This window comes from Carica papaya, chromosome 2 (genome assembly GCF_054855325.1).
Source record: "Carica papaya isolate Zhongbai chromosome 2, ASM5485532v1, whole genome shotgun sequence".
In the NCBI taxonomy this organism is placed as follows: Eukaryota; Viridiplantae; Streptophyta; class Magnoliopsida; order Brassicales; family Caricaceae; genus Carica; species Carica papaya.
This window is the reverse complement of record NC_142310.1, coordinates 28,125,555-28,137,804: the sequence shown is the minus strand read 5'-3', so window position 1 is coordinate 28,137,804 and position 12,250 is coordinate 28,125,555. Positions and strand designations below refer to the sequence as shown.

Below are 12,250 nucleotides of genomic sequence, written 5' to 3'. Positions count from 1 at the left end.
CATAGTTAAAAATGTTTGTTAGTTCCATTCAAAAGAATTTTCAACTATCATGTTTTTTTAGTAAAAAAATAAATATAATATTTGATAAAATTTGTTATAAAAATATTTTCAATATAAAATATAGTATTATGTTACATAACATTAAAAAACAATCACTATAATTATTTAGATACACTCTTTTTGTCCTACAGCTCCATTCTTAATAAAGCAAAGTGGACAGAAGAACTCATGAGCATTGTGGAAAGCTAGGAAATGTTAGACATTAATTGCATATATCTTGCTTGCTTTTGTATAGATTACAGCATTCACGTTATGTACAAATATTCTCAAACTGTTTTGAGCGTAAGATATTCCATAAAAAGAGAGAGTCAATCTACTCGAAGTCACTGCGATTCCACAACCGGTACACTTGTGTAAGTGCATGTATAACTCTCTTCTACCTTGGACCCATTTTCTTTCACCTTGCTCCAAGATATCTTCCATGTTTCCAACAGACTTATCCTGCATCAGCCAGTCGTAGCAATCGCATGATAGTAATTTTGAAATACAGAAAGAGATAATTGTGCCAGCATGTGCAAACAGAACCTACAAGTTTAGGAAAATATACATCCATACACACACATATTACAAGCATGAACCCAACAGATCCACTCTTAATCCAGCTCAAACGCCAATCCTCGAGCAAGTTTTACCGACAAGTAGAGTCAAGCTAATAGTGAGACCCACCTGAACATGGTAGTGAATATGAACATGACCTCATCAGAGTTGTGCAGCTTGAGCAACTCCTTTCAAATGGAACATGAATATTCCAAATGATTCCCAACATTTTTTTATCAATATTCCTAATATCTATCATTAGACTTCCAGGAAAGTTTGGGACTTCTGATAACAAGATGCAACTTTGGTAACACCCCAAAGAACAAGCATGCTTGTAACTAAGAGTTGGTACCAAAAATGCACGTGAAATTAAAGAAAGCAAATAAAGTGAAACCAAAAACCAGTGAGGATCAATTAGTCAGCCACCTTTACAGTTTTCTAGCTAAAAATGGAGACTTTGATTAACATTACAAAGAGATTGAGAGATGGATGAAAAACAAATATGGTAACCCTCATAAATTTGAAGCTCCTCACATATGATTAATGAACAATTAAATGATTAGGCAAAATTCTGATTCTGATGCATGTATATGTGATAAAAAAGATGAGTAATTATTGGATTTAATAAGGACAAAAAGAACAAGGTAAGCACCTTTCTGTGTCAATGGTCCTCTTTGCAAGCATAAGTGTCAAGAAAACAGGAACCATTGCAGCACACAGATGTTTGAGAGTATGTCCACTGACGATGTGATGAGTCCATTTATATATTGGTTTATCTGCAGCCTCTTCTATCTTAGCTAAAACATAAAAACCTGCAACCAAGTAATTGAATCCTTCAGTAACCAAGTACTGCTTGGTGCCAGCAAAAGCTGTGCTTCTTGAGAAACACAAACCTCCAGCCCAGAGCCAATATGTGGAGTGCGTGTACATTGGCGGCAATAAAATAGCCATGAGTGGAATGGCTATGCAGGGGACATACTGAACCAGTCCATAAGGCCGGAGGTCATCAGCAAATCTGAAAAAGAAAACACAGAGAAGATATTACATGATACCACAATACAATCGAAAGGAAATTTGGTACTTCATTTGATCTAATGCTTTATGCTTTATTTTCTGTACCATGTATACCCTGCTATGTTAAGAATGTTTCAAAAGTTTTTGGAAACCCCAATAGTAATGCTAGCTTGGGATTAAGCCGAGAAAATACTCAACCATAACCTTCAACATTCCTTAAAATGCTTTCACCAGCTGGAATCACTAGCTTATCTCTAATGGATATCAAAAACATTCACTATCATCAGAGTCTTAACCCCAGAGAATATGCCATTTGAAACATAAGGAATAAATAAGTGAACATATCGACATAATGACAATAGGCACAGATAATGACAATGAAGTGATGGGCTTACCTCCAATACAAAATGCTGAGAACACCTGCCAGAAGCAACGGTATGAGGGACAATGTTCCCTTCCGCTCATCAATTCTTTCAACGATGAATATTGCAACAATTGATGTGAATGCAACTGTCATCTGTACTACAAAAAAAAAGGAAAGTAGTATATCAAAATCAGGAAAGTAATAATCAAATCAAAGCAATTGCAAAAGATCTAGACATAAAAAAGCTGAGACTGCAAAACAACCATACGCACCGGCAGCCGATCCCACACAAGCGTAGCATCATTCGGTTCTAGATGATAGTAACCGGACCCAAAAGCAATAGCAGCAACGCCAAGGTAAAAACATGTCCATCCCCAAAGCTCACCTTGCAAACTTTCGTAAGAAAAATTTAGACCTAAGGATCCGTTAGTGGACATAGATTTGCTTTCTTTAATTGCACATTAAATTGTTAAAAAAATTATAAACACCAAGTTACCTGAATTGGAAGTAATTCCGGTAATAGCAAAGAACAAGACCCACTATGCCAATAACGAGAAAAGGGAAATTCGAAACAACATTCAACGTATTGGGTATGCCTGACAATCAAACAATAAGCAAATTTCAGTGGCGGAGGTGCAAGAGAGAACCAATCTACAGACTCAGGAGCAGAAATGGAATAATAGTAATTGAAAACTAAGAGTTTCACGGGTAATTAAGAATTACAGACGGTAAGCAGTGTAGAAAGCATGCATAAACAAACCCTAAAACGGAAGTTCCAAAAGGGGGAAAACTTACCAAAGAACTGGCGTTTATCAGCGAAATCATGGTATTCTTGAGACTGAGGAATCGCGGGAGTGACGACCATGAGTAGTACGAAAGAGAGAATCGCAACTCCCCAGACGAAAACGGTGCGTTTCTCCATTTCTTCGCGTGAGAGATGGAGTCGTCTTCACTTTGAGGTTTCCGAAAAGCATCTGCTTTTATCCGGTCGGAAATACGTTGAACAGCTGACCGTTCATAAGTTGAATGTTTTGACTTTCTGATCAAAAGACAAATTATTAAAATCTGGTTTCTATACGAAGCCTCTTTTGGGCTTTTTAGTTTTAAATTCCTCCTTTTTATACGATTACTTCAAATTCTTAAACTTAAAATGCACAATGTGATCAAAAGACAGAAATTGTTTGTGACTAGCATTTTAATTTCAAAGTCTTTATACACTTGAAAATAATTTTATCGGATAAATTAATTATTTTTCTAATGTTTCACAAAATAAAATCTAAAAGCAAATTTAGGTTGTAAATAATTATTTTTTTTATACAATTACATCATAATATAATTTGAAGTAAATTTTCACAAGTTTGATATTATTACCATTTGCCAGGGAATCATGTCAGGGGCAGTAAGGATTAATCAGACTAATAAAATTTCTTGCTTGCTTTGGGTATACAAGGAAAAATATAGTAAGCGGGAATTTGATGCCAATTAATTTCCATGGTGGTGTCATTATGGATACAGGCATGCCAAATGGCTCTAAACTGCAATCTACCTTCCTTGTCACTTCATTTTCAACAAATCGGTGTTTTTCTTTCTTTCATGACACACATCCTTAAAATTTAAGTTGTACAACATTCTTGCCAGAATTCAATTTTTACCTAGCTGCCAGTTAGGAGCTAACAGAACTGCCACTGAGTAGGCAATTCTCTTCATGTCTTCACTACAATCATCCGCTGCAACTAAAAATGCAACTGCAATAGTATAGTAAAGAACTATCCGTTTGTAGTTATTTCACCTGTGGAGATGATAGCAGAAACATCAATGCATCCTTGATTGCCTCGTTATGATGTCTGAGGTCTGTGGTTTTCCCCACAGCAAGGATCAATAAGAACTTGTGGTCATCGACAACTCCTATCTATCACACTCCCCTGAAGAAAAAAAATCATAAATTTACAAATACGAGAGTATGGTACTATGAAACCAAAAGGAAATGAGTATATTATAGGGGTTCACACCCACATAAACATACAATCCTTTAGACAACTTCTACCTATCACACTCCCACACATAAACATATACAATCCTTAGTAAAACACTGGACGAAGCAAATATTTGCATAAAGGCACTCAATATATTTCTTGCAATTTAAATTTTAGTGCCATGCATGCATTTGCAATATTGTAGAAAATACAAGTAAACAGTTCAGTGGACAGAAAAACTTGCGCCCAACAACATATAATAAACAGTTGATAAAAAGTATGCAAAAAAGAAAAGAAAAGAAAAGAAAAGATTTTGATAACAGATTCATATAATGGGTTCGTGGGGGGTTTTGTCTTCAGTAGTCTTCCTATTTCAACAAAGTTAACTAGTCAGTCAATGACTATTCACCTAAAGGTCATTTTCGGAAGTTAACTTTGACTTTGTTGCAAATCTACCAACAAGAGAGCTAAAAACTATAGTGCAGCAAAATTATTCATTTTGCAAACAATTTTCATAGTAGAAGAAATGCAAGTTCGAGCGGTTTTCCACACATTGCATTGGTACAAAAGAGCTCAATTCCTTGGGTTAATCACCTGAGGAAATGACAACAAAAACATCATCAAGGGACCACTTCCTTGGTTCCAATTTCTGTGGAGGGTTGATTTCAGCACGTTCATTATTTGCAAGGCGATATCCGATTACAATTTCACGTCTTTGACGACCTCTAATCATTATGTCGTAAAAACATATCTCTTCCTGGTCAAATAAATAGAATTCAGCTGGTTTGATGCACATCTCGTTCCCCTGCAAAAGCACAACCAGTCATAAACCAGCAAAATGTTTGAATTGCCTTGGATCACATTTTACAGCCTGACAACAACATTGAAATTAAAATGTCCACGAATTACTCATAAGTTCTCTTATGCAGTTTTTATTTTACAGATAATTCTCATCTGAATTAATTGAAGCCTCAACTGTGCTGTATTATAGGCTTCCTGGCTAAATCTCATTAACAGCAACTCTTTTACACAACTCTTGTTTCTCACAAAGATGAAGCAAGTAAAATTTTTCCTACTTGATGACATCCCTTTTATGAATAATGTGAAATACTATATGAAAGTAGGAAACAATGCTTTCGGATGGAATTTGACTACCTCTTCTGCAAACAGTTCTTCAAGAACGCGATTGATTTGCTTGTCTTCAGCCACCATAGCCAACGCCATACTGACAAGTTCATTTGATAGCACATAATCACTGATCCTGGATACTGAAACTAGATTTCTTGTCCTAGAATCCAAAATTTCGCTTATTATTATTGATTTGTCTGAAGCTTGCTGCATTTCACGGATCCAAGAGGTGTGTGAAAACCCAGAAATCCGTAAAGAAGCTGACTTTGTATCTTTGTAGGGAAGACGCTTTGACTGCACCGACAAGGGAAGTGGTAGCCTCTATCAGTAGCTAGAAATCCTAAATTGTCAAGTGTATAAAGCTTTGAGAGGATTTCATTATATTACTCAAACTTGATACATGATATAAAATAATACAAGTGACCAACTAATTCAAACAACTACATGTCATTTCTGGATTTTACGGAAATAGCATGATTTATCAGTAGAAAAACACAATTACCACATCCTGCCTGAGTAAATGAAAAGGACTCAGTATCTGTACCCTGTATGGTCCAGGGGGGAATGAAACTAGCAGCATAATTATGATACATAAAGCTTAAAAATAGCTGATCATGCTTCTTAACTTTATAAATAAATAAAATAACCAAATAAATAAACAAATAAAAATAGAACTGACAATGGAAAAGATTTGGTGAGCTTATATATCTTTCGATAGATTTTATAAGTTCTTCTCTTGGCCCCCTTGGTGCCTCGTGAATGAATTTTGTTTTGCTTTGTTTTTTAAAGCTAAAGCCAACAAGCAAAAGAGTCTTGATTGCAAATGGTTAACCAAAGCTGGCCCAAAGAACAACCAAATAGCAATAGAAGATTTTGATTATTTATGAATACCTAAGACAAAAGGCAGAGAAATTGTTTACCTGTATGTCACGAATAAGTAGAAGAGTGGCAAGAGAACGTGAGTCAGAATGCACAACGGAGTCTTCTAGTGATTCATCTGCAAGAATTAGGATCTGTATGTTTAGAGTTAGTAGTCAGTTTAAAGTAACTGAAATCACACAACTAAAAATAAAATTAAAAAAAGAAAAAGAAAAGCAAAAGTTACTTTCTCCACTAGCTTGCAGGGTTTTGGGAGGATGAAAGAGCAAGACCTGTTACAGCAGGGTGCTACTTTGCCTATATGTGGGTACTGTGATAGGAATGGAGCACTAGATTTCTCTACGACTATTCTCAACTACAACAGAATTTTCAGGATAATTGATGATTTTTTCATTTATCTAAGGCTCATGTTTTTCTTTCAATACAAAAGAGCAATCCCATCCCCTTGTGAATTTTGCAAAGGGATGGGACTGCTCTTTTGTATTGAAGCATTTTCCTTCTTCCTTTGTTTTTCCCAATACTCATCCTCCACATTCGTGCTGCATTTCTCTCTCTTTCTGACCATACTCCATTGACTTAAAAAAATCAATAAATTCAAATAAAAACATATTTTTGGTGGGACAAACACAAATAGAAGGTAAGAGAGAGACTCTCTAAATGATATAACTTACAGAATCAAATGTCTCCAGAGGAAGATTTTCTAAATGCCGTCTAATAACTGCATTTCCCTCACGATGTACAAGTTTTATGTTAACTAATCCGGAAATGTCAAGTCCTCCATCAGTCAGCTTTTTCTCTCTTTCTTTTTCGGGAACCTCATTAAACATCCATAGTTCTGAACCCGGTGCTAGGAATGCCTCTAGTACCTGAAAAATAGAATAGAAATATAGATGATGAAGCAAGCTCAAGCTTGATTTTGAAGAAATATCAGAAGGTTCTTTTGTTAAAAAAAAGAAGTGAGATTCAAGAAAGTATCAGATAAATCTTTTCTGTTGTTAAAAGCTTAACCTGGATTTACATTGTCGCTTATATTCATCTCATAGATACTTTCACAACATAACACATCAATTAACCAGGTATATTTGAGGCCAATATGGAAGACAATACCATGTGGAGGACAATTACCATGATCATATCATCAATATCACGGCGCCATCCACAGAAAAGTATCTTCTCAGGATATTTTGGAGGATCTTGCATCTTAGGGAAACGACCCCTACGTACCTGCACGAAGGAGACAACATAAATCAGACAGAAGTGACAACTTACAGTTGGTTTATCAAATTAATTGAGAAGGAAAAATGTGATCATTCTTATACTCATAGCCAGGAGGCAGAAACAGATTTGTAACTTCTAACGCCAATACAGTCTCCAAATCTCCTCCAAAAATTTTGCAGCTATAAAGAGAATAGAAAGACTAACCTCTGGAAGGGGACCCGGAGCATAGGTGTCATCATCTTCAGCAATAACAAGGACTTCATCCCCTTCTTTTAGGACATAGTTATCATCTGGATTCAAGATTATCTTCCCTCCTTCTGCAGCAACCTTGATTCCACATGGAACTGCATCAGGAAATGAAAGGAGAACATCTTTGAAACACAGACCATCCAGTTGAGGCCACCTTTTGATGTAAAATTCATCATTCTCAAACCCTAATATATCTTCCCATATCTGATAAAGAAGAATATGAGCAGAAGAAATTAGTCCAAGGTAGCATTCGAGGGTATAAATGGCAAATACTTGGAAGGTAAGAGCGGAAAAAATTAGTTCAGCCAGTGTGAAAGTCTCATCTAGAATGAGAAGACTAGAATAACTTCCACAGAGGTAGAAAGAGATTTGCAGATAGCTTAGAAAATTTTAAGACTGTAATAGAGGCTACGAATCAGCATGTGAACTTAACAAAAAAAATTGGAAAGTACTATGAAGAATCAACGAATTCGAGCAATTTTTCCAAGAGAAGTATTTCAATTGCTAAGTAACTTGTTTCTGTCACTATATTCAAGAAGGGCATAAAAAAGTTTTGGCAGATGAGTTGCACTTTTATATTATAGCCAATTCGAGGAAGAACAGAATGCTCTAGCGTTCAGAGAGTACTTAAGTCATAAGTATTATATTCATTAACATTCCTCAAACTTAAGTAGGAATTCAAATATGTTCTAACTTCAAATCCCAAGTTTAGTTGAATCAAGTTAACTTCCACATACAAGTGCAAAACTCTATCTGAAAGGTTCAGAGAATTTAGTAAGGCCTACTTTTTTCAGAAAAAAAAAAAAGAAGTGTCTAAAGAATGATCGTTTATCTCACTGGTTGCCGACTTAAGAGTTCAGGCATTTTGATATGCAGTATCTAAGAGAAATAAGCAGAGATTATCAGAATAACCTGAGCTAATCCAGGCTGCAAAGCACATTGTATCATCAAGCGCCCAATCACATCATGAGCAACAACAGTTTCAATGAGTTCTCCTCCAACAAGCTTCACCAAGGGCTCATTGTCAAGGTCACTCATCTCAACAACAACATGACCTCTCAGACCTTCTTTTACTCCAGTGAGGCTGAGCACAACCCTCAAAGCACGCGCATCACTCTGATGACCAAAATTACACTGATTACTGTCTCACAAGAAACATTATAAGTTGTAGATAATATCAAGGAGAAGCAACTGGAAATACCTGATCTGCATTTTCATCAGATGCTAATACAATGATAGCTCGTGCCTTTGATACTGAAACCTTCAAAAGGAAAAAAAACAAAAAAGAAAGAAGAACATAATGTAGTGGAAGCAGCACTGGATAAGGAAACAAGATAAAAAGGAAGAGAGGAGGAAATAAAATTTGATATTTAATATGTCTCTCAAAAAGATTCAGGCAGCCAGTGGGTCCACAATTACTTTAAGTCCTTGAATTGTGAATGAAATAAGGAAAAACCAAAATGCCCAGATTTACCTTCTTCAAGTCAGCCAGTATTAGAGGACTGCCACTCCTGCATATAACTGATGTTCCCATGAAATTGAATTCTAGCTTCGCTATATCCATCTCCATTTCCTCCTTGTCTCTTTCAGCAAGGACAACAACAACACCTCCACCAACACTTTTATTTGCTATTGCTAGCTGCTTCAAAAGTGATCCCTACAAGAAAAACTAATTTCTTTAGTTCATTTATTTTCTCCAAGTAGAACAGTCAAATCCTGGAACTCAGCTTGTGCATGTTAGGCTTGTTTTATCAGCACACAATTATTTATTAGGACTGATGAAAAGTAATCAAATCAACATGCAATGAAGATCATCTTATTAAAAGATAGAAGAAAGAAACACATATATCAAGGTTCACCTAAAAGAGTGAGGAACACGTATGTGGACATGGAATTTCCAGCACACCTACAAGTTCCATTACATATGCATGGACCTCTATCAACAAATCACACTGCAGGATTTACTTATCCAAGATAACAGAGCTTCATAATATATTTTAGGCATAGAAATTGCTTTTAAGAAACAACATTAACTACGACAATAACTTGATATTGCAGGTAACCAAATAATATTCTTATTAGTTGAATGCTTTACATTGGCTTTCTACAACCCTTGTTTGTAAGGACCAAGAAGAAAAACTGCAACTCATAATCCTAAAAATATTTGTACCTTACTTGAAATCTCGAACAGAAAACATATCACTTGAAGACTGCATAAACAAGATCTGTAAATCAACATATACATGTAATACAAAGATTACCAATTTGTCACTCCATCCAAGAATTAGTATATGGTTCTTTTCAATGACTTCACTCTTCCCTTTTCGCAATGAATCTACCTTCTCAGAGATTGCATCTGAGACAAGCCCAAGCATCATTGCAAATATCAACATACCGCCTGAACTTATAGAAACAGAAACAATCCTTGGCCCGGTACCAACCCTATCAGCATGGTTTCCTGAGTCAGCTACAAAAGTCCATGAAAGCCAAAGTGCTTCGGCAAAGCTACCATCACTAACTGCATATAATGCTAAGCCGCCAAATCCTATGAGAAATATAGTTGCAAAGAGCAGTGCAAGCAATTTTGCATAAGGATATACCGAGAAACATACATCCACCATGTATGCAATTCTCTTCTTCAAGGGAACCTCCTCGTTAGTCTTTCGTCTTTTTGAAAGATTCTTTATTTGGGGAAGATAATCAAGATATTTGTACAACATAAATGGCAGAAAGAGTGTAAAAATCACGGTATACAAAGCAACAGATCTAGTGTCAGCACTCTGAAAATAAGAAAATAAACTAGCATCTTCAAGCTGCAAAACTTCAGTTCTACCATTATGAACAACACCTCTATTGTCACACTGTCTACGAAGGTTAAAAATCTCTCCCTGCAAGCAAAAATGGCCACAAAACATTGAATCAGGGCTACAGAAATAATTTAAGAGAATACTTGGTTGCCCAGCATAAGAAGAAAAGCAAAGGAGAAGAAGATAGAAATTTCCACCTTTGCTGTTCAAGGTTTTTTTTTTTTTAACAATTCATAAATTAAAAGCTGAAGTCGTAAAAAATTTTAAAAAGAACGAAAGGACATACCTTCAGTTTTACAACATTATTCCGCAGGTACATTGCATAACATACAGAAAATATACAAGTGAAAATGAGCTGCCAGAAAGGAACAAAAACATCAGAAATAAGCCACGTTAAGAAGGTCTATGTTAGAAAGAGAAAGGGGGAAAAAGGAAAGTTTGATCATCAATGTGAGTGACACTTTGCATTAATCTGCTAGCCCCGACTTTGTTCCACTAATGTTTCCCCTGACCAAATTTTTTTCTAGGATGTTCTCGTCAACTTACTCAACTCTTTAAAAAAAAAAAGGACAATCGACTACCAAGTCAACTGATTCGATTGTTCCCCTTAAGCAAATGATACTAAAAACAATAACAAGTTTTGATGACAAGAAATATGTATCTCAACTGTAAGTGATATTTCTTTTCTCCTGTCTTCAGTTTTGAATACCAGAAATATGCATCTTAACTGTAACTGATATATCTTTCTCCTGTTTTCAGTTCATTCTTTGAAAAGAGAAAATTAGGAAAACTGTTTCTTAAAACTGTTTTGATTAACGATTTCAAAGAGTGAGGAAAAAGAAGAAGAAGAAGAAGAAGAAGAAAGCGACTTTACCAAATAAAAGACGAAAGAATGCCTCAACCCTCTAGTTCTCCTCGAACTCAGTGATTGAATCGCCAAACCCGGCTGAGTCACCAAAACTTGACTCGCCGGGGGCCTCTGTTCCTTACCTACAATTTTCTCCCTCTCCACCACATCAAATCTCGGAGCAGCAGTAGCAGCAGCAAATCCCTGCTTCTCATCTACGGCCATCTTACCGTGCACCCCATCCATTGCCCTCCTGCGACCTCGGCCACCTTCATGCTTCCGCGACTGTGACGCTTTGACCACGTGCGGCCCGAGAAACGAAGGGAACAACCAATCTCGATCCGCAAAACTATTCATATCCCCCAGGCCCCTAACATTCCGGTTGCTGCTGGCACTGGCGCTAGTGATATTGTGCTCCGCAGGTGCATCGGCAGCAACAGAGACGCGAAGATCGGAGGGCCTGCAGGGAGAGGGAGGGACTGAAGAGACGCGGCGAACGGCGGGGAAGAGTGGTCCTGGAAAGTGCGGAGTGGGACGCGTGTCATCAGATATCGTCCTGAACTTCTTGAGCAGCGGTGGCTTCTCCTCCGGTTTTTTGGAGGTAGGGTTTGGGATTTGGCGGTCCGATCCTTCTGTACCATTGGCCATTTCCCGATTAAATGAAAATCAAACAGACACTAAGTTGATTTTCCAACTAATTAACATGATAAACCTTGAAGATCAGAAAATGGATGGGAAGCGAGGCCATGAGAGAGAGATCAAAGGAGAAGAGAGAGGGAAGAGTTTGAGCTTCAGCTCACAGACTACTTTATGAGTAGAGAGAGGGGGAGGTATTGGCGTAAAGAGAATCTGGACCGTCGAAAAGTCGTTGGTGGAGGGCTAAGATGGGAGAGGATTAATGATTGTGGGGTTCATCGAGGAGTCAGTTTTCTGTTTTTCAGTTTCTTGGTTATGTAGTCAGCAGCAGTCATCAATTAATCCTCAGAATTTCTGCGGAAAATTCACGTGGTTTGAGAAATCCGTTTATTTTTATTTTTATTTTTTACCCTTAAGATATTAAATAATTTTAATTAAATGTATAGCACCTAAAAATGTATATAATGACAATTAATTTATTGTGTGTGTCTCAATTAAAAAATTTTAATTATTATAAATATTTATTTAACATAAAATA

At 36.6% G+C, this 12,250-nt stretch overlaps 2 protein-coding genes across 6 annotated transcripts; both read right to left on the bottom strand.

The window, feature by feature from the left end:
• Window positions 1–235: 235 nt before the first annotated feature.
• SAG18 (senescence associated gene 18) lies at window positions 236–3,767 on the bottom strand. Of its 2 annotated transcripts, none has more exons than XM_088213867.1 (8): window positions 3,628–3,767; window positions 2,771–3,014; window positions 2,472–2,571; window positions 2,248–2,368; window positions 2,007–2,128; window positions 1,491–1,612; window positions 1,250–1,409; window positions 236–501 (listed from the first exon to the last, which is right to left on the bottom strand). In XM_088213867.1, the coding sequence occupies exons 2-8, from the start codon at window positions 2,895–2,897 to the stop codon at window positions 384–386; spliced, it is 870 nt and encodes a 289-aa protein (XP_088069993.1). In that variant the 5' UTR covers window positions 2,898–3,014; window positions 3,628–3,767; the 3' UTR covers window positions 236–383. The 2 variants fall into 2 exon arrangements, with proteins under 2 accessions (XP_088069993.1, XP_088069994.1); XM_088213868.1 differs by lacking the exon at window positions 236–501 and adding an exon at window positions 508–726.
• LOC110809921 (ion channel protein) lies at window positions 3,432–11,936 on the bottom strand. 4 transcript variants are annotated; one of them, XM_088213865.1, is made up of 13 exons: window positions 11,104–11,930; window positions 10,516–10,584; window positions 9,684–10,310; window positions 8,897–9,079; window positions 8,624–8,683; window positions 8,335–8,538; window positions 7,378–7,626; window positions 7,081–7,179; window positions 6,627–6,821; window positions 5,997–6,089; window positions 5,104–5,370; window positions 4,543–4,753; window positions 3,432–3,897 (listed from the first exon to the last, which is right to left on the bottom strand). In XM_088213865.1, the coding sequence occupies exons 1-13, from the start codon at window positions 11,722–11,724 to the stop codon at window positions 3,881–3,883; spliced, it is 2,895 nt and encodes a 964-aa protein (XP_088069991.1). In that variant the 5' UTR covers window positions 11,725–11,930; the 3' UTR covers window positions 3,432–3,880. The 4 variants fall into 4 exon arrangements, 2 of the variants coding, with proteins under 2 accessions (XP_088069991.1, XP_088069992.1); XR_015817196.1 differs by lacking the exons at window positions 3,432–3,897; window positions 4,543–4,753 and having other exon boundaries at window positions 5,230–5,370; window positions 5,997–6,073; window positions 11,104–11,936; XR_015817197.1 differs by lacking the exons at window positions 3,432–3,897; window positions 4,543–4,753 and having other exon boundaries at window positions 5,278–5,416; window positions 5,997–6,073; window positions 11,104–11,936.
• Between the last annotated feature and the right edge of the window lie 314 nt (window positions 11,937–12,250).